Raw genomic sequence first — 18,215 nt, 5'->3', positions numbered from 1 at the left:
CTCCGCGCAGTCTGCGGCCGAGTCTCGGCCGCCGACAAGGGTAGTATAAACAAGCCCAGTGGTTCTTTTTTTTTTTAGTAAAAAAAATCGGTTCTTAGCTCTTCAAATACAAGCTAGAACGCAAGTGCTGTCATCGATCGCCACCCGTTGGTCTCCCGACGCTACCGACGTAACCAATTCTGCCGTACAAGTCTCACCCCGAGTTTCACAATGTCACGCTATGTGGACACACTGCCAGCTCCTACGAACCCAAAGGAGAAGAAGGTGATAGTGCTTAGTTTTGGACGGTATGTTATCACAAACTCGACGAACTTCCCCCATTCTACCGCCCGCGCCAGGGAGGCGCCAAGCTGTCGTAGGCTAACTCTCGGAACGCAACTTAGAAATGGCACCCTCGGCCTATATTACGCGCTGCAGAAGCTTGGATACAACCCGTGCCACATGCGCACCGTGTTCCTTGGCGGCGCGCACGAACTGAAGCTTCTCCGGGAGGCCGCCCGTGGAGGAACATACAGTGGGGAGAAACCATTCAGCAAGGAGGATTTGCAGAAATGGCTCGGCGACTACGACGTAATTACAGTGTCTTCCCTTTTTCTCTTTCCGTTTTCGCGATGATGATGGCCTATAGTAGACACTTACCCAGGTTCTCTTCTTTTCTTTTCTAGGCGATCACCGACATCACACCCTTCATCTTGGAGGAGGCCGTCGCCGCGTGGCCGGATGCTAAGTTCATCTTGACCACGCGCGATGAGGATGCCTGGTATCGCTCTATAGAGAATACCATCCTTCCGATGTCGAGAAAAACTAAGTCGCCGTTCTTCAGACTGCTCGGGATGTTCAACTCGTTCTTGTACGAAATGGGGGGAATGACCGATACCTTGGGGGGATTCATCTGGAAAGACAGAGCCATCGATAACAAGGAAGCGGCCATAATGACATATCGCGCACAGTATGTCATATGTCATTCCCCATGCTTTTCTGTCGCTTGACATATTACACATTATATGCTAACGATGCCTTGCAATAGCAATGAGAAAGCGCGAAGCCTTGTGCCAAAGGATCGCATGATCGAGATCAAGCTCGAGGATGGTCTCGGCTGGGAGCAAATCTGCCCCTTCTTGGAAAAGGAGATCCCCAACGAGCCTTACCCCCGCGCAAACAATGCGGCCGAGTTCAAGGAGCTCACAACGAGCATCATCGGCCCCAGTGTTCGCATGGCTATGCTGAACATGGCGACCACAGTCGTGGCGCCGTGTGTGGCAGTCGGGGCGTGGTACTATCTGCGATATATCAGAAAGTGAAACGCAGCCACTTTGAGAAGGAAGAGAGAGCACATTCCAGGCTGATTTGTTCATATGTAGCTGTCTAAGTCATCGGCGATAGCTTTGAGGTAGATAAGGGTATCGAGCTGGGCGATGTGCAGGGCGTAAGGCATTGTGGTATCTTGTCTCCGTTGACGACGTTCTTCGTATTAAGATAGATTTGGCTCATTGTCGTCGTTGTTGTCGTCGTCTTCGTCATTGCCGCTGTGACCCACGCCAAGCTAAGACAAATCCCATCCAAAACGTCTAATTTCAGGCAACATATCTAAAAAAAATATGTAACTGCAGACAAAAACCGGTCAGGTGGTGTTTGTAACTAGACTTCGTTGAGACAGCTTAATTCCCTCTGTCTGTTAGTGAGATCCGAATACAAATCCTTCATTGGATGGACCTCCTGAGCTATCGATATGGCCCTTTGTAAGTTCCCAAGTACTTCAAACCCACCTCGTATGCTATCAGCCACGTACCCTTTCGCCCGCACTACACTGACTGCCACACGGGAGCTGTCGCCGTCATAGCAGAGTATTAGAACACGCTTTCCGTGGAGGATTTCCCGAAGCTCTTGGGTTGGCTGCCCGAATGTCGCGTCCAGTCTCTTCCACAGCGACTCGAGGACTGCGGCGTCCGAGAATGGTCTCGGAGTGCTCGGGTGAACGAATGGCAAGTTGACAGAGCTAGAGAAGTGAAACTGCTCAAAGTCCGATGCCTGTCGAAGATCGATAATTGTAGCATCTGGCCTGGGAGTAATCGAACCCTCCAACCCTATGATATCCCCGTGGCCTGGCGTCGGGGTGGACAGAAGATCATTGGCCAACACCTTGTCAACTTGGAAAAATTCGTGCAGTGCTTCTGACGCTTTTCTTTCCCACTTCTTGTCGTAACTGTAGAGATCGACTTTTGTAAGTCGCTGGCGGTGAAAATGGCGTTGTTAGCTTTTCCTTCGGAAGTTCAAGAGGCTTTCTGATGAACTTGGGTCTTTCATATACCTCGTTCTTGATCACGGGGAAGTACGACTCCCCAAGCTTGTCGAAATACTCGTTGATGTACTGGTACGGGAGATCGCAGCAGAGGAAGACACAGTGGATGTCTCCATCCGGCCCGGCCAGCTCGGAAAGAGTACCATCATCTTTCCGTTTCTCAATGTACTGGAAAATCCCTCTCAGGTTGAATCCGGACGATGGCCCACAAATGATTCCTTGCCGACAGAGGTCGAGCGACATCGAGTAAGAATCGAGAGCACTGACGTGTTCGAGATGATCCACAGACGACTTCCAAGGGAATTCGACAGGTGCGAGCAGCGCATATGACCGTGGCCCCGGCACCCGGTCACCTGCTTTCGTGCACACCCTACACGCAAGACTGTCAATTTTGTAGACCTCTCACACCCAAGTTTCCTGGCAACATACCCGAGACGGAACACAGAGGGCTTGACGTCCTTGAAGTATATGCCTAGGCCAGTCATAGTTCCTAGTCTACGTCAATCCTCAACTAACCTCAACACGCGTCGCGTGGAAATCTCACCCGAAGTTCCCATGCCAGCACAGATCAAGCTAATCTCAGGCAACTGCCGAAAGATCTGGGGGCCAGTCCATCTGATGTGAGCTTTCCAGTTCTAATAGGAAGAGAATGCCATCAGCGACTGTCATTGGAGATTAAATGGATATGCAAGCTCATTTGTGACTCACGTCGTGGTTCTCGTACTGATTTGGGTTGACCATAGACTCAGAGGTTTGGGCCAGCCTCTCTGCGGCCCTGATGCCCCCGCGGTCGTCGAGTGGCTCTGCCTGAGACGGCCCACCAAACAGTGTACTAAGTGCTATTAGATAATTATGTGCCAGGGTGCAGTAGCTGCATCGCCTGATGAAGAATAACCTTACATGTCTAGTCCGAAGAACTGCATCAACCGCAGTTTGGCCGTGCTCGTCTTGTTGCTTAGGTATGCTCGGACATCGGGCAGGTTATAAAACACCCGGGATACCATCGACATGGATATCACCGTCGAACCCGAGCTGTACTCAATTATGGTCTTTGTCTTGTCTGGATCCACGCTCTTCTCGAGGAGGTTCATAGCTGGAGACTTGAGTCAATAAGTCATGTCTAGTAAAATAAACTTGGAGCGCCGAGTCCCGAGCGCCGAGTCCCGAGCTGCTAACCTGGAACGGCCTTGACGTTATTGGCTGGATGCATCGACATCATCTTGGCATATATGCGCACGCCATCTTTCCGATAGGGATTAAGACAGTCGGGTATCTCGACGAGCGGCAGCGGAGGCGACGAATCCGGGTCAAAATAATTGCGAACAGAGTCTGGACCTCTGTACACGTTGAGGGGATTGATGCTTGCCATGGTTCCGGTTCTCGGGGACGTTTCTCTACGTGCTTGGCTATGCACGAGGGAGATAGAAAAGGCTTAAACTTGGGGAACGGGAGCTACTTATTAACTGCCGTGCCGCTAGTGGGTTCGTGCAGGCCTATGTTACATCTTCTGGTGGGAACCGGCTTTACGGGAAGCATGACATCCTTGCCTCCACTCGCAGACACTGTCTAGGTAAAATAAAAATAAATGGGGTGGTGATAGTGATTGATAGGATCTGCTCGTCTCGTCTCTTTCTTGGGATGACGTCACTTCCCGTGCCGGTTCCCATTTCAGCCTTTCATTGGACACGAACAGAATGTAAAGAATAACCCCTTCAGAAAGATGTCGACAAGAAGCCGGGATGTGGCTCGGCAGATATCTCACGCGCGCCCTCCTACTATCATCCCTGTAAGATTTGGAAGAGAGGTTACAAGGATACAATGGCAGGACTATAACGCATGTATGCATAGGAAGGTGTGCCTACGTTGATCATCGCTGTAAAGAACAGGTATAGATATCCTGGAGCTGACTATTAGACGCTACGAGGCCACTGTAGCAGCGAACCCCGATAGCAGCGTTTTCCGTCGCAACTAGCATCGAACCTTGACAGTACTTCCCTACACGTTACCTGTATTGTGATTACGTGAAAAGGTTCCGCTGCTGCTAGACGCACTATGTATGTAAAGCTTGAAGTCAACCGGCTATCGGTCATTAGTGTCCTGCAGTGTATGTGTAAGATGTGGTATATAGGCGTCTCATCTAAATGTAGCCAGCTGTCGGCGGTGTGATCCAATTTGTTCGTCTGAGAGGGCACAAATGGCACGGCACAGAGGGCATGCATTGAAATCATGTTAAATTAAGTACCTCAGTGGCTCATACTATCACCTGCTTACTTATTTGTCACTAATCCCTGTACGGCTAACATGCGAACTGGTCGCAGGCACATTCTCATGTGCCACTTAATAACCCTGCTACGAGGCGGGTGGGCTAACCGAGCACAGCTCAATTGTCCCGTGACTTCTGTTTCATAACTACTGTGAACGGAATACTGCACAGTAGATTGGATGGCTAAACCCCTGCTTTCTTCTTACCCAAAGATTGCAACTGTGTTTGGCTGCCCGCTCGGTGCAATGGGCCCATAGCCCCTTAAAGTAGATGATCTACCGCCTATGGGAGAGCTGAGGGGATTAACAGGAGGTGGCCATTTAACAACGGAGCTACTAATTAGTTATTTAGGACAAGTGTTTGCTCTATTACGCTCAAAAACAGCGAGGAATGCTACACCATAATGTGGGCGGCGGGCATGACGACTGCATACGCATGGACATTCACCTCGTTCCAGTGGGGATCGGACCCTCCAGCATCGCAAAACGTGTAGCCACCTCTTGCATGCCCCACCCATTAGGCAAGCTGGTGTAGCTCCGGCATCAATCTCGAGGTGGAGCCCACCGCATGGGTTAGCTATGATGGACTGGAACGTTGCCATCGCCCGGATCAAGCATGTCCTCACCTGACCGACCGAAGTGGGCGCTCCAGACTTCATGGTCAGCTCTACTGCGGATCGTACTGTTCCGGCGAGGGGTTTGACGAGTTCATCCACTGTGTGAAGCTGTACCTCGAGGTCGGGGCAACCACGTTATTTATCTTCCAAGGCAAGGGTAACTAAAGCTGCGACCTACCTATGGAACATTTCGTTGCAAGCATTCCTAGGAAACACTGTTAACCCCCCAACGCAACGCCTGTGGTTACCTACGATACCATTTGGGAACTTGAGAATCATCCGCCCGATTTAAATGTCTAGGGCATCGCCTGTCGACTAATATGCCGCCAGCTGGACAGAATACGTCGCGACAAGCGGGGGACTGCCTAGCTGTGCCTGTTTGTCGGCGGCGAGGGCGGCATTGGAAACTCGCGCGTCATCGAGGCCGTTGTCGAGCTGTTTTCTAGCAAAGAGGTGTCGTATCGTCTGCTGGTGACGGCAACATCGGCGACGGCTGTAGCACGGAACAACGGAGCGATGATCCATTCCGCCTGCCGCTTCTCCAAAGTGCTGATTCGATTCAATTTGAGGCTGAGGAAATGTGGCTTCGGTGGAGGGAGCGGGAGGAAAGGCAAGGTGCCATGGGGCACTCTAGAGCGGGATATGTTAAACGCTGAAGGCCTTTCCTTGGGCTATTATTGCAGTGCATCGTGAGAAGGACTCGAGTGTCGCGAGGTTTTAACGTTAACGTGTTCGTAGGCCCTCCTCTTGGCTGCTCGTCGGCCTGGGCCGTAACGCCAACTAGCAATGAGATTTCTTCACGGCCTTGATTGGCTAGTCTGTATGGAGATTCTCGCTGGGGCCCATTGCTGCCTAACGGGCGAGCTGAAGCAGCCGACCCAAAAAGGTGACGGGAACCTGACGCAACGTTTTGCTCACCATTTGCGTTTCGGAATGTTACTATTTTATCCGCCAAATTGATGAATCATTCTGAATTTAACTTCATTGATGGATCCTGTTACTATTAGCAAGATCATCTCTTTAGGTCTATCTATTGCCTTACGGTTGTATCGGATCTCGGAGGGAGTTGGGTCCGCTGGACGCGAAGTGCGCATATATGCCGATGAGATCGCCTCATTTTCAAAGCTTCTGAACCGGATTTAGGAAGAGCTGGACAGGTCCATCAACGTCTCCATCGACTTGCAAAGCTTGATCCAGGATGTTGTCAACAATTGCGAGCGGCTGCTCACGCCACTGGATAACCTGAAGATCACCCTCACGTCGCTACTTGCTCACTTCCGAGACAGCCCTGGGAAGTTTCGCCAGTTTGGAATAAGACTACAGTGGATCTTCACGAGCAAGTCGAATATCGTGTTCTATCGCGAGGCATTAAGGGGCCAGCACAGAATCTTGGACATCACTCTGCAGATAATGATTTATCTTACGACGAGAGATCGCAGCTTGGAGAACATTTCGTACGTCCTCCTTACTTCACATGCCTATAGACCTGAAAACTAATTCTCCTAGTATGCTCCGATAGTTTATCGAAATCTCCACGGTAGCCGTTGATCTCACCTTACGAGACAAACGCGACCCTCAACCCCGGCTTGATCGGGCTGAAGGCCTTCGCAACGGAGCCTCGGATATGACACCCATAGGATACATCGTTGAAGAAACAGATGATACTCTAAATAGGGAATCATCCCCTCAGGACTCCGCGAGCCCCGTGGTCACGATACAGTCTCCCATGGACTCAAATATATCTCAAGACAAGCTCGAGGATGAAGAACTCCGCGATCTCGAGGACAAAATAGATCGCGATCTTGACACAGAAACACCGGAATCCGCGAGGGATATCTGGGACGACACGAAAGCTCTGCAAAGGAAAGTTCATCGTCTAGCTACCGATACTTTGCGAGCTGGGCCTTAGGTCGTTTTATACCCAAAGGGTCTTCTTGAATCAAAATCTGGAAGGACCGAAGATGAAGAGTCTTCGAATAGCTAGCACGAAAAATCTAGATATTCGATGGAGGAGAAAAGGGTTATGGACCATGAGTCTGAACTCGAAGTTGAGAGGCTAGAGAAGGAGGTGGAGGCACTCAAGGCAAAACTGGAGAAATTGGAAACCGAGAAGCGGGAAAGAGAGATAGAGACACTTGGGGCGAAAGTGGAGATTTTGCAAACTGAGAAGAGGGAAAATGAGAAACTCAAGGCAAAACTGGAGAGCTTGCAAACTGAGAAGCAGGAAAAAGAGGATTGGGCAAAGCAGAGAAAGCTTGAAGAGAAGATTAGAAGGGACACTGAAGAAGCGTTGGACAGAAGAATGAAAGAAGTAAGAAAATCCCAAGAAGAGGCAAGGAGAGAAATCGGAAAGGCAGAAGCCGAGGCCAAAAAAGCTGCACTAGAAAGGCTAGAGGCGGAGAGGGAGACGGAGAAAGTGCGGCAAAAGCAGCACAAAGAGGTTATACGACAAGTTCGAGAGAGCGTTGAGGCGGAACTAGAAGCGAAAAATATGCAGAAAAGGCAAGAGGCCGAGGCAGCAGCAGCAGCAGAGGCTGTTGCTAGAGCAAAATTCGAGGCTGAGATGGTGGCGCAGAAGAAGCAAAAGGGGATTAGAAAGTATTTGCCTAGTTTAAAATGAAGCAGTTGGTGACAGACTAAGTGCAGCCTGATAGCCAGGGGTTGGGAAAAGTATAGCTGACTGCTTTGTCTGCGGTTTATAGACGAAGACTGTTTAGTATTTCGTTGAAGAGACCGCGATTTTTCAACAGAATTTGTGGTGCATTGAAGCAAAGGGGTTCAAATGTTCAGTCGAAATCGGTTCGCACGTAGGGATCTTCTCCCTTCATTTTCTACAGGACTGTGTAAGTGAATGTATTCAATCTCTTTTAATAACCCCCCCAAATCGCCTTTTCTTACTGTATGTGTGATACGTGCGATACTTTGAACGAGCTCTGTCATTGATAACTCCCATTGATTGTGAAAACCTTTCAACCGTTTAAGTTGCAGCAAGCTGGCCTAGCAATTGCTACCAAGAGGGCAGGCGGATCATGTGGGAGGCAGGCATCACAGTAGTGACGCCGCTGAAAAGGAACCGCTGGAACCCGAACGTCGAGGCCATAATTAAACTGAGCTGGAAGGTCGTGACGCCATTCACCATTACGCGCTTGAGAACTGCATTCCCAAGCGGCCATTCGTCGAACTGCGCTATTATATGGACCTAGACAGCCTTTCTTCATGGTGAGAACCTGGCGGAGTGGGGACACTATGCCAGCCGGGGCGCTTCCGCTCTGGGCCTGAGGCTCGGGCTTGCCGTGATCGGGAGGGGCTAGCGTCCGAGCGAACCCGCCGTGTGGGGACTGTCCTGGGAAGGATCGACTGGATAGGAGAGCTCGTCTTGCGGCGCTTGCGAGGTGACAGGCGTGTGCCATCGTCTTCCTCATCCACTGCGGTAATTTCTCATAGAATCAAATCCTATTAAGTACTCGTCTTCTCTTTTACTTGCGATACCACATCCTCGTCACCTTTGTCTTTCTAATCTTCCTCTGCAGCTGAAAAATACCCTGCAGCAAAGCTTCTGCCGTGGGCGGGCACCCCGGGACGTAGACGTCGACAGGCACTATCCTATCCACTCCTCGAACGACGCTGTAGCTGTAATGATAATACCCCCCTCCGTTGGCGCAGCTCCCCATGCTCAGAACCCACTTCGGGTCCGGCATCTGGTCGTATAGCTGACGGAGAGCCGGAGCCATCTTGTTGCACACTGTGCCTGCGACAATAAGGAGATCTGACTGCCGTGGTGATGCCCGGAAGATGATGCCTTGACGGTCGTTGTCGTAGCGAGGCATAGAGGCGTGCATCATCTCTATACCACAGCAGGCGAGGCCAAATGTCAGAGGCCAAAGGGACCCTTGTCTGCCCCAGTTGACCGCCTGATCCACTGTTGTGCTGTCGTGTGGGTTAGCGAGGAAGGCGCGTATGTATGAGCTGTCTCTAGAGTGGTACCGACAGAAAATAGTCTACTGCGCCGGTCTTTTCCGTATCTTTCGTTGCCAGGGCTGTACTCTTCGTTGAGGCGATCGACGGAGTTGACACTGGCGTGTATCGCTGGTTACTGTAATATCGTGGAATTGGCGTAGCTTTCGGCAGCAACTGGTAGTATAGCCGGACCTGGGATCGAGGATCTGATGGCTCGAGTTAATAAGGTCATTAGAGACGTCGCATTTAATGAGGAAATAACTTGACTTACCCCGACACAGACGTCTTATTTCTCCTACGCTCATCCTCTTAGTAGTTACTACCAAGCGAGCAGTGGCAACGTTGGAGATAGTACAGTCGAAGAGAACCGCAAGGGAGGAAGGAGAGGAGACGGGAGGTGGAACCTAAAAAGGGAACCCGAGCTCCCCTACTTCTTTCCCCCTTGTGACTTTATATAAGTACGGCGGCCTCGGGAGAGAACCCACATGGCGGGAGAGAACCCACATCGGGACAGAACCCACATCTCGGAACTAATCCCACATCTCTATTGTGGGGAAATCAGATGTCTGTGCCCCTCTCTGGTTGGCCCAGATTTCAAGTACCTGGTATGCCATACTGTGTGACCCACTAATGGGAGTGTTAGGCCAATCAAGTGGACTTAAACCAACTTGAGCGAGGTGGGGAGGGGAATTGAAAGATTTATCTCTCCTCCTCCTCACTGTAGGTTGGTACTGTACATTACCTGAAGCTGAAGCGACAGCATCTGCGGGTAATTACACATACTACTTGGGCAAGGGAACATGCCAGATTCCCTTGGCCCCACCGGTCCGACTCTTGGGCTACGGTGCTTGGTGTGCAGCAAGGATTATTCTACCATCAGCCACCTCCGCCGTCACGAGGCCACACGTACGCACCTCGGACCCCCAAATGACCCGCTGCTCTGCTCAGTGTCGTAGCTAATCTTGAGGAACCGACAGATACCGGGCGCCACCAAAGCTGCCCCTTATGCAGTAAGACGTTCTCGAGACGGTAAGTTTAACCCCCAACCCATCCCGATTCTGCGCGGCATTCCTTACCTCTCTACTAGTGATGTTCTTCGCCGACATGTCCGCCGCTGCGGCGATGACAACCAAGGTGTCTCTTTACCCACATCGAAGAAAGGTAAGAAATGCCACGCTTGTGATGCATGCTCACGAAGCAAGCTGGCATGCGATGGAGGGGCGCCTTGCTCCAAATGTGTCTCCCGCAAGACCAACTGTGTACGCCCCTTGCGGGAGAATGCCGATGAAGCCACTTCCACATCCAGGCTCATCGTGGGGGAGTCTAAGACTCGTGAGACTACAAGGATTCCGATTGATTTCCTACTGGGGCTCGCGAACCCGTCCTCATTTGGCACATCGGAGGCGGTCAATGCAGGAAGGGCAGCCGACGACACCCAAGGCATCCCGGTGCCATCGAATCTTATACCGGGCTTCGGCTTCGGGAACTCGACGCCCGAGGAGGAGGACTTCTCATTTTGGGAATCCATTTTCTCGCCAATGGCCTTTAATCTTGATCCTCATCAGGATCCTCGTCAGGCGCCCAATGAAGACTTTCTTCTCGAGGAGCGCTTTACACCACCCGCGACCCCTTCCTTGACCGCCCGGATGATTGAAGTTGTGCAGGGTCTCTCCTACGCACATGAGAGCATGATCTTGAACGGGATGACGGCGGAATCTCCTTTCGACGCTCAGCTCGCAGAGACTGTATTCACAGCCGAGAATCTCGCATACTTTAATCGTGTATATTTCCGCTACGCCCACCCTTGGCAACCATTCATCCACCGGCCCACCTTCGACCTTGAGAAGACTTGCCTTCCTCTAATGCTAGCCATCTTCGTCATGGGTTCGCTCTTCTCTGCACCTCTGGATCACGCTATCTCGGCACGTTGCTTCTTCGACGCTGCGGAGGACTACATCTTCAGTCATCCGACTTTTCGAAAACTTCTATACAAACGACCCTCTCCCCATTCAGCATTGGGAATGGAAGAAATCGAGGTTTTACAAGGCGCCCTCATCATCCTAATTGTGCAGAATAGCATAAATAACGAGAATAAACGTCGTCGTATCCGCATCGACAGGCTCCCCCGCCTCTGTACAGCCATGCGGTTCTCAGGCATCTTCAGTGCGAAACGTCAAGAGCCCAACGAGGCAGAGTCTGTCACGCTTTATTGGGGAAAGTTCATCAGGGATGAAACCTGTATTAGGTACTGCTTATACACGCCCCCCAATAGCATGTGAACTGTGGGCTAACGAAAGGGTGTAGGCTAGGAGCATGGTTGCACACTGGCGACAGTTTCATCGCCGGCTTCTTCAATGGTGCCCCGCAGGTGTTTATTTCTGAGATTGTGGGCGATATGCCCTGTCGACAAGAACTCTTCGAAGCAGAGTCAGTGGATGATTTCCAGCGTTTCCTGGCAATGGGACAAGCTAGGTCGACTCCCCTATCGTTATCAGCATCGGTCTCCTTTCTTCTCAACGACACCTGGCCAGGGCCAGCCGATGATGTGTACAGCAACATGACGGCAGATGACTTGTTCCTGGTAATCAGCGGTACGTCCGAACTGGTCGCCCCTAATTCTCCGTAGATACGACTGGCTAACTATAATTGTTTGTCTCTAGCGCTGGGTTGCACTGCTATCGCAGCAAGAACAAGTTGCCTCACCAACGTGTCGGCCAAGGCCCTCCTCCGAGCCTGCTGGCGATGGAAATCCATTTGGGACGCTATTGAAGCAAGGGAAGGCACTACACAGCCACCCAAGCTTGGCTTCGTGAAGCACGCCCTTGAAATGTGGTGGTTGGTGGCCACTCATGTCAAAATTGCTGAGGCCGGGGATCTAAGTTGCCAGCATATGCGAACTGTACCAACAGACACTATGGACAGCATGAACGAGTTTTTAAATAGGTATAAAGACACATAGTGAAAGGCGCTTAAGACGAGAATAAGGTATTCATTCTAAGTAAACAGTATTAGTGGAGAAGAGACGGTGGAGAAAGTGCTTAAACAAGGGATTTTTGAAATGAGAGAATGACGGGCAGTTAGCTGTAGGGATGAGGCTTAGGGGTTGCAATACATTAAGTATATCAATGTGTGGTTAATTAACTAGTAACTATTTACAGCGCTGTAGGCTAAGAAGTTGCAACAAGCTTGTCAAACAATACATTGACATAAGCATATTAGCTAAGCTAATTGTAATTACAATCTTATTTAGCACACTTATACTAGTGAAAACACTAGTATAGTAATGCTAGACGCTATTGCCTCTCTCTTTAAAGGTAAAGGTTACCCTAAACATTATTAAATAGGTTGTTTAGCTTAAACAACTGTAAGTCTTTATAGAAAGGAAAGCTATGCAAAGGTTTTTTACACTAAACAACTTTTACCTTAAACAACTGCTAGGATTAGGCAAAATTTTTCTCAATAGGTGTTTAAAGGATATAAGGTTAGATTAAGGTAGTAGAAGTTGGCAATTAAAATAAAAAAAGGCAACTATTGCTATATAAGCAAAAGATAGTAAATAGTAAGTTAAAATAGCATTAACTTGCAAGACTTTTTAGCTTAAAAAGACTGTCTAACTTTATAAGCTATGCAATATACTACTTTGCTTAATCTGCAATGTAAGTATTAAGCTAGGCAATAGTATAAAGTTGCATTTTTGCAATTAGTATAAGCTAAAAGGTAAAAGGCTATAAATAGTATTGTCTTTTACATTATTAACAATGCATTTAAGCAATTTAACAACTATAAAGCTATTGCATAATAGTAATATATTAATTAAAAACTTGCTATTGAGGAGGAGAGACACAAAACCACCTACCTACCTACCTTTAAATATAGCGACAAGCATAGGCTGTGCTTGTAGAAAATGTTATGTAATTTGAAATGGCGCTAGTGAAGACAAGAGGCAGAGCTTGTAGAGAAATAGAAGGCAGAGCTTGTAGACATTTTTAGCGGTAAAATTGCCAAAATTGGTATGCGTATAAAGCTTAAATGCAGGCAAAATCTTTGGTGCTATTTTTAAGTTAGTAAAATGCTTGTAGGTAGAAAAAGCTATAGGTTTTGTTTGTTAGCATTACCTAAGCTAGTGTAGCGTTATAGAGGTGGCGCGTTGGTAGGGGGCTACTTTAATAGCAATCTAGTGATATTATACGAAGTAAAAGTGGTGATTATATTTGGTGGTTTCTACGCAGAGAGTGCGTAGGCTTTGACTAACCTATGCTAGCGCATAAGCTAGGTTACAAGCTACTAGGGCTACTTTAGGCTCTGCCTTTACTGTCTATTTATAGCTAGTAGAAACTATCCTTTCTACCTTACCAAGCCTTATGCATCAATATGCTAGGCTTGAAAAAGAATCTACTTGCTTTTAAGTGTCACATGGCAATGCTGCTATTGGTGGAGGCCTAATTGGCTTAACTAGTTAGGCTACTACTACTAAAAAATCTAGAGATTATCTGATTGTACAAATATTGTAAATCTAGACGCCTTTGAATGGTTTACAAGGCTAGATTCTATAGCGCTAAAATTGTCAATTTTCTAGGATTAATTCTAATACAATAGATTAATCTTCTTTTAATCCTAAAACTAACAAGACATGTAATTAGCTTAAATAAGTCACATGCTAATGTTAAATTAACTGCCAACATCCTTGTAAGTCAAGCTTATTGCATGCAATAGCTTAATTGCTATATGTGTAGCTTAGTAGCTAGCTTTGCTAGTCTTTTAGTTAGCTTAGTAGCTAGCTTTGTAGCCTTAGAGGCTTTGGCTTTCTAGCCTTTAGTCTTTTTGGCAAGAAGCTTGCTTGCCCTAGCCTTATACTTGTCAATAAGGCATTGTAAATGGTTTAGATTTGCCACCTTTTTCCACTTGTTATACTTATAGCCTTAACCTTTTTACTTGATTAGGTATTAAGTTATAGCTATGCAGCTGCAGCTAATCTTAACCTCTTGCTTCCTAACTAGCTGCTTTACCTTGTATACCGCGTTAGGGTTGTTAAGGTTGCTATTAGACTTGTTAAGGCTAATGTTGATTAGGCTTAGCAAGGGCTAAACCTAGCTATAGAGATTCTTGTTGTTGCTAGTATCTAAAACCAAGTGCTGTATTGAAATGACTAGGTAGATATTTTAATTGTTAGGAAGGTTTAATTTGTAAGCTAGCTTGCTAATCTTTTTGAGAATTGTAAAAGGTTTTGCGTATTGCTAAGACTACTTGCAAAAAGGTTGACTAGAAAGGTAGTAGCTATGGTAAAGTTAAAGGAAAACTATATTATTAATGTTAAATTTGACTAGGCAGTGCTTTTAGTTATACTAACGCTTTGCTTATATAGCTGCAAAGGTTATTGCTAGCTTAGTGTCTTTCTAGATAGCTAATTAGATAAAGCAAATAAGGTTAAGCTAGGCTAAAAGGTTACCTATACTAGCAATTACCTTGGCAAAGCTTGAAAGCTTAAAGCTAAAGAGGACCTTGTTAGGAGATGCTGCTATTCCTTTGTTGTACATGTTGTTGAGATTCTACTAAAGTGTAGGAATAATGTTAACCTAGTTGTTTTTAAGGTTGGTAAAGCAGTAGAATTGAATAGCTACTTTTATAGTCTAATTCTTGCACTTTAATAAGCTATTAGCTTGTAGGTGATATGCTATTATTATCATTAACTTAGTGTTAAACCTAGCCTATAGCTTTTTCTATAATTTCGACTAGAATTTAGGGTTTTAATTAGAGATAATTCTACATAAGATAGGCTAGTCTAAGAGTAGTAAAGTCTAGGTAAATACTAATCTCTAGTCTTTTGCTATATAAGTTGCATGGCTTAGAATTAGTAGAGACTTTTTGGTAAACTTATTGGTAGTTGTAAGCAAGGTGTTGTAGGTTTTGTAACTTAGAATCTGCTAAAAAGTGCTAGCTAAAAAACCTTTAATAGACTTATAATAAAGTCAATTGCTACTACTTACATAGAGGCTAATTAGGTCTAAATTGGCTAGTAATTACTAAGCAGTTTGCTATTGTCAATATGGTTAACCTTGCAAGCAAGGCAGTTAGTAATATACTAGTTAATCTCTTAGCACTTCTAGTGCATCTAGTACTAATCTAGCTTTTATAGCATATGTTTATAGCTAAAGTAGTGCTTTTTATTGTAAGCAAAGGCTAGGAATTTATAGTATAACAATTACAGTATATAAAGCTATTAGGAACTATTATGCATTATATAGTATAAAAGACTATTAATTAGCTTAAATATAAAGGCTGCTTTAGCTAGAAAAGCATTTTTAATAATCTTGTTATTACTATGCAAATCTTTAAAGATATTTGCATAGCTTAAGTCTGCAATATAACTAGTATAAAAGCATTTCTTTAATTTAAGACTTATTAAAGCTTTAGAAGCAAGCTATGCGTTATTAGACTATGCAATATACTAACTATTGTTAGGCAAGACATTGTCAAGGGTTAGTATAGCTGTAAGTTTAAGCTTTGCAGCTAAATCGATTATCTTTAGTCAAGACAATATGTTAAAGACTATGTTAAGTTTGCTAGCAATATGGTAGACTTATAAAAGATACTGCAATAGGTAAATTAAGGCAGTGACTAGTTATTAATTAGCTTGATTAGTAGACAAGGTATTAAAAGTAGTCTGCTTTACAATCTCTTTGGTAGCCAAGTAATTAGTTAGTATAATTACTAGCTTTTTTAACAATTAAATTATTATCTTAATCTTTTGCATAGCATAGACTAGGCAGCCAACTTTTAATTTGAAAGGTCTATAGCATTGCTTAGCGCTAGAAAAAGTCTAGCTAATAAATATTACAGGCTAAACCATTGCTAAGAGTATCTTGTAACTAAGCTTTTAGTTATGACTATCTTTAAGGTAGAAGACTATAACGCTAAAGCTATTTTCTAGTAAGCTGTTAAGCTATATAAACAGTAGCTTTTAAAGATTAAAATAGACTAAAATAGTATTCTTGGTAAAAGCTTCCTGCAAGGCATTAAATGCAAGGATTTTAGTCTTTATAGGCTTATAGTATGTTTTCTAATAGTAGGCTTTTTGACAGTTAATTGCGCTAAGTTTTAGCTTTCTATCTTTGCAACCCTTGGCTAGTAAAGCTTTCTTTTGCTACTGCAGTAGTTTGGCAAGCTAAGTATAGTAAGAGATTAGATAATAAAGAAAGCTAGTAGTATTAATATACTATTTAAGGCTAGCAAGCTAGGCTAGAAAGGCAATATTTCTAATAGCTTCTAGGCGCTTTTAAGTTATAAATAGTCTAAATCTATTAATGCAAAAGCTAAGAAGCTTGACAAAAGGGTAGCTTAGGTAAGACTTCTTTAAGGCAATCAAAATATTGTATTTGATAAAGAGGTTAAATATATATATTAGGTGCTTTAGATGCTTTTCTTTAGTCTTAGAGTATATAACAATATTGTTGATAAAGGCGCAGCAGTAATTTTTAAAAAGCTTTAAAAGTTAGTCTATAAAGCGCTAGACATAGGCTAGCAAATTCTAAAAGCCTATTAATGCAACCTTTGACTATTCTAGCCTTTAATAGGTAATTAGAGTGAATTAGTTTTGAAATTTAGAGTCTACTAGGAATTAGTAGAAAAAAAAGGTTGCATTAATAATAGTAATATACTATTTGCTACAAATTAAAGCTATTACATCTTATTGCAGTAGCAAAAGGTAATAGTCAAGGACTGCTATATAGTTAATTGGTTGTAAATTAACTACTATATAGCCTTTCTTAACTTTATAAGCTTTACGCTAGACTATAAAGACTAGTATTGCAAAGGGTATAAGTCTATTAACCTGCTCTATATAGTTTTTCTTGTGTAAGGCGTTAAAGGTTTAATCAACTACCTCTTAGTCTTTAATTCCAAAAAGGTATAGCCTAGAAGCAATCTTCTTGTTTTGCTAGCTATTAACTAGTAGAATCTTAAGGAGTTAGTTGTCAAAGACTTTAATTAGACTATTGTTAGTCTAAATTTGTTAAAAACGCTTGACTAGCTAGGCTAATTTGTAAGCTAGTTGTTTGTTAGCAGCATATATATATATGCCTTTCTTAGTGACTTGCTTAGGTAGGTTAGTTAAAGTCTTAATTCTTAGTAAGCTAGAAGTTAAAGTAACAATTAGCTTTTCTACTAGTAGACTTTCTAAGGCTGTGTCTTTTTAGGCTAAGCCTTTTGGTAAAGCTGCTAGCATAGCTAGGTTTTGCGTAATTGCAAATACTGCATTAGAAAAAGCTAGCAAAGCCTTATTACTCTCTTGCGCAACCTTAGCAAGTCGCAGGTGTGGCAGTTCTAGCAAGCTTAAAGCGACTGCCTTAGTAGCATTAGTTAAGTCAAACTCTACGCTAACTGCATTAAAAGGAGTAGCAGTTAGGCTAAAGGTTTAGATTAAAAGCAAAGCTAGTAGTCTAAATATAGCAGTGTATGCTAAGGAATTGACAGACTAATTAGTTAAGCTAGTTAGTTTTATACTTAAGGCTGCAGCTGTTATAGCTAAGGCAGTAGCTATAGCAAGCGCTTAGAAACTAGTGCTTAACAATAGAATGGCTAGAAAGGCTAAGTCTTTAGTCTCTGCAATCCTTTTAATTTAGGCGTTTTTTGAAATCTTTAGCAGTATGTTAGTTGGATTGACTAAAGGCATACGCTTGCAAGTCTTTAAGTTAACTAGCACATTGACTATAGCTAAGTAGGTTGCATTGAAAGTGTAAGACTAGTTGCTAGGCAGAAGCTTTTAGTTGACAGCTACCTAAACAGTCTAACTAGGTTAAATTACAACTGCCTATTAATTAGTTACCTTTTAGGTAACTAGGTTGCCTTTCTTAATCATTGCAATAAGCATGCTAAGGAAGAGAGACACAAAACTACCTATATACCTACCTACTCCTAAATACAGCTAAGCTATGTAGTAGCTATCTAAAGAAAACGCTATACAAATTGCAGACCTACAATTAAAGACAAGGGGTAGCTGCTGTAGAGAAAAGGAGAGTAGCTGCCAAAGACTTTTTCTTGGCCAAAATAAACAAAAGTAGTATGCTTTTAATTAGCAAATTGAG

General features: G+C 44.9%; 5 protein-coding genes across 5 annotated transcripts; 3 read left to right on the top strand and 2 right to left on the bottom strand.

The window, feature by feature from the left end:
* Window positions 1-65: 65 nt before the first annotated feature.
* QBC33DRAFT_551269 (uncharacterized protein) lies at window positions 66-1,631 on the top strand. Its single transcript, XM_060429155.1, has 4 exons — window positions 66-287; window positions 384-570; window positions 666-949; window positions 1,028-1,631. Exons 1-4 carry the CDS (start codon window positions 211-213, stop codon window positions 1,299-1,301), a joined length of 822 nt encoding a protein of 273 aa, XP_060278886.1. The 5' UTR covers window positions 66-210; the 3' UTR covers window positions 1,302-1,631.
* Window positions 1,402-3,795, bottom strand: QBC33DRAFT_551266 (tryptophan synthase beta subunit-like PLP-dependent enzyme). Its single transcript, XM_060429154.1, has 7 exons — window positions 3,476-3,795; window positions 3,200-3,392; window positions 3,008-3,131; window positions 2,844-2,934; window positions 2,729-2,789; window positions 2,309-2,669; window positions 1,402-2,229 (listed from the first exon to the last, which is right to left on the bottom strand). Exons 1-7 carry the CDS (start codon window positions 3,666-3,668, stop codon window positions 1,639-1,641), a joined length of 1,614 nt encoding a protein of 537 aa, XP_060278885.1. The 5' UTR covers window positions 3,669-3,795; the 3' UTR covers window positions 1,402-1,638.
* Window positions 3,796-5,964: 2,169 nt separating this feature from the next.
* Window positions 5,965-7,798, top strand: QBC33DRAFT_623432 (uncharacterized protein; the record flags this gene model as incomplete). The annotated part of the gene is made up of 4 exons (XM_060432893.1): window positions 5,965-6,113; window positions 6,336-6,632; window positions 6,853-7,045; window positions 7,193-7,798. 4 exons carry the CDS (start codon window positions 5,965-5,967, stop codon window positions 7,796-7,798), a joined length of 1,245 nt encoding a protein of 414 aa, XP_060278884.1.
* Window positions 7,799-8,641: 843 nt separating this feature from the next.
* On the bottom strand, window positions 8,642-9,610 carry QBC33DRAFT_500547 (uncharacterized protein). The gene is made up of 3 exons (XM_060425673.1): window positions 9,407-9,610; window positions 9,167-9,341; window positions 8,642-9,105 (listed from the first exon to the last, which is right to left on the bottom strand). Exons 1-3 carry the CDS (start codon window positions 9,438-9,440, stop codon window positions 8,655-8,657), a joined length of 660 nt encoding a protein of 219 aa, XP_060278883.1. The 5' UTR covers window positions 9,441-9,610; the 3' UTR covers window positions 8,642-8,654.
* Window positions 9,611-9,838: 228 nt separating this feature from the next.
* On the top strand, window positions 9,839-12,317 carry QBC33DRAFT_551260 (uncharacterized protein). The gene is made up of 5 exons (XM_060429153.1): window positions 9,839-10,041; window positions 10,113-10,164; window positions 10,223-11,380; window positions 11,440-11,726; window positions 11,796-12,317. The coding sequence occupies exons 1-5, from the start codon at window positions 9,936-9,938 to the stop codon at window positions 12,092-12,094; spliced, it is 1,902 nt and encodes a 633-aa protein (XP_060278882.1). The 5' UTR covers window positions 9,839-9,935; the 3' UTR covers window positions 12,095-12,317.
* Window positions 12,318-18,215: the final 5,898 nt, after the last annotated feature.

The sequence above is a fragment of the Phialemonium atrogriseum genome (assembly GCF_030411735.1).
Source record: "Phialemonium atrogriseum strain 8032-3 unplaced genomic scaffold QBC33scaffold_38, whole genome shotgun sequence".
Lineage (NCBI taxonomy): Eukaryota > Fungi > Ascomycota > Sordariomycetes > Cephalothecales > Cephalothecaceae > Phialemonium > Phialemonium atrogriseum.
This window is presented reverse-complemented; position numbering and strand designations above follow the sequence as displayed.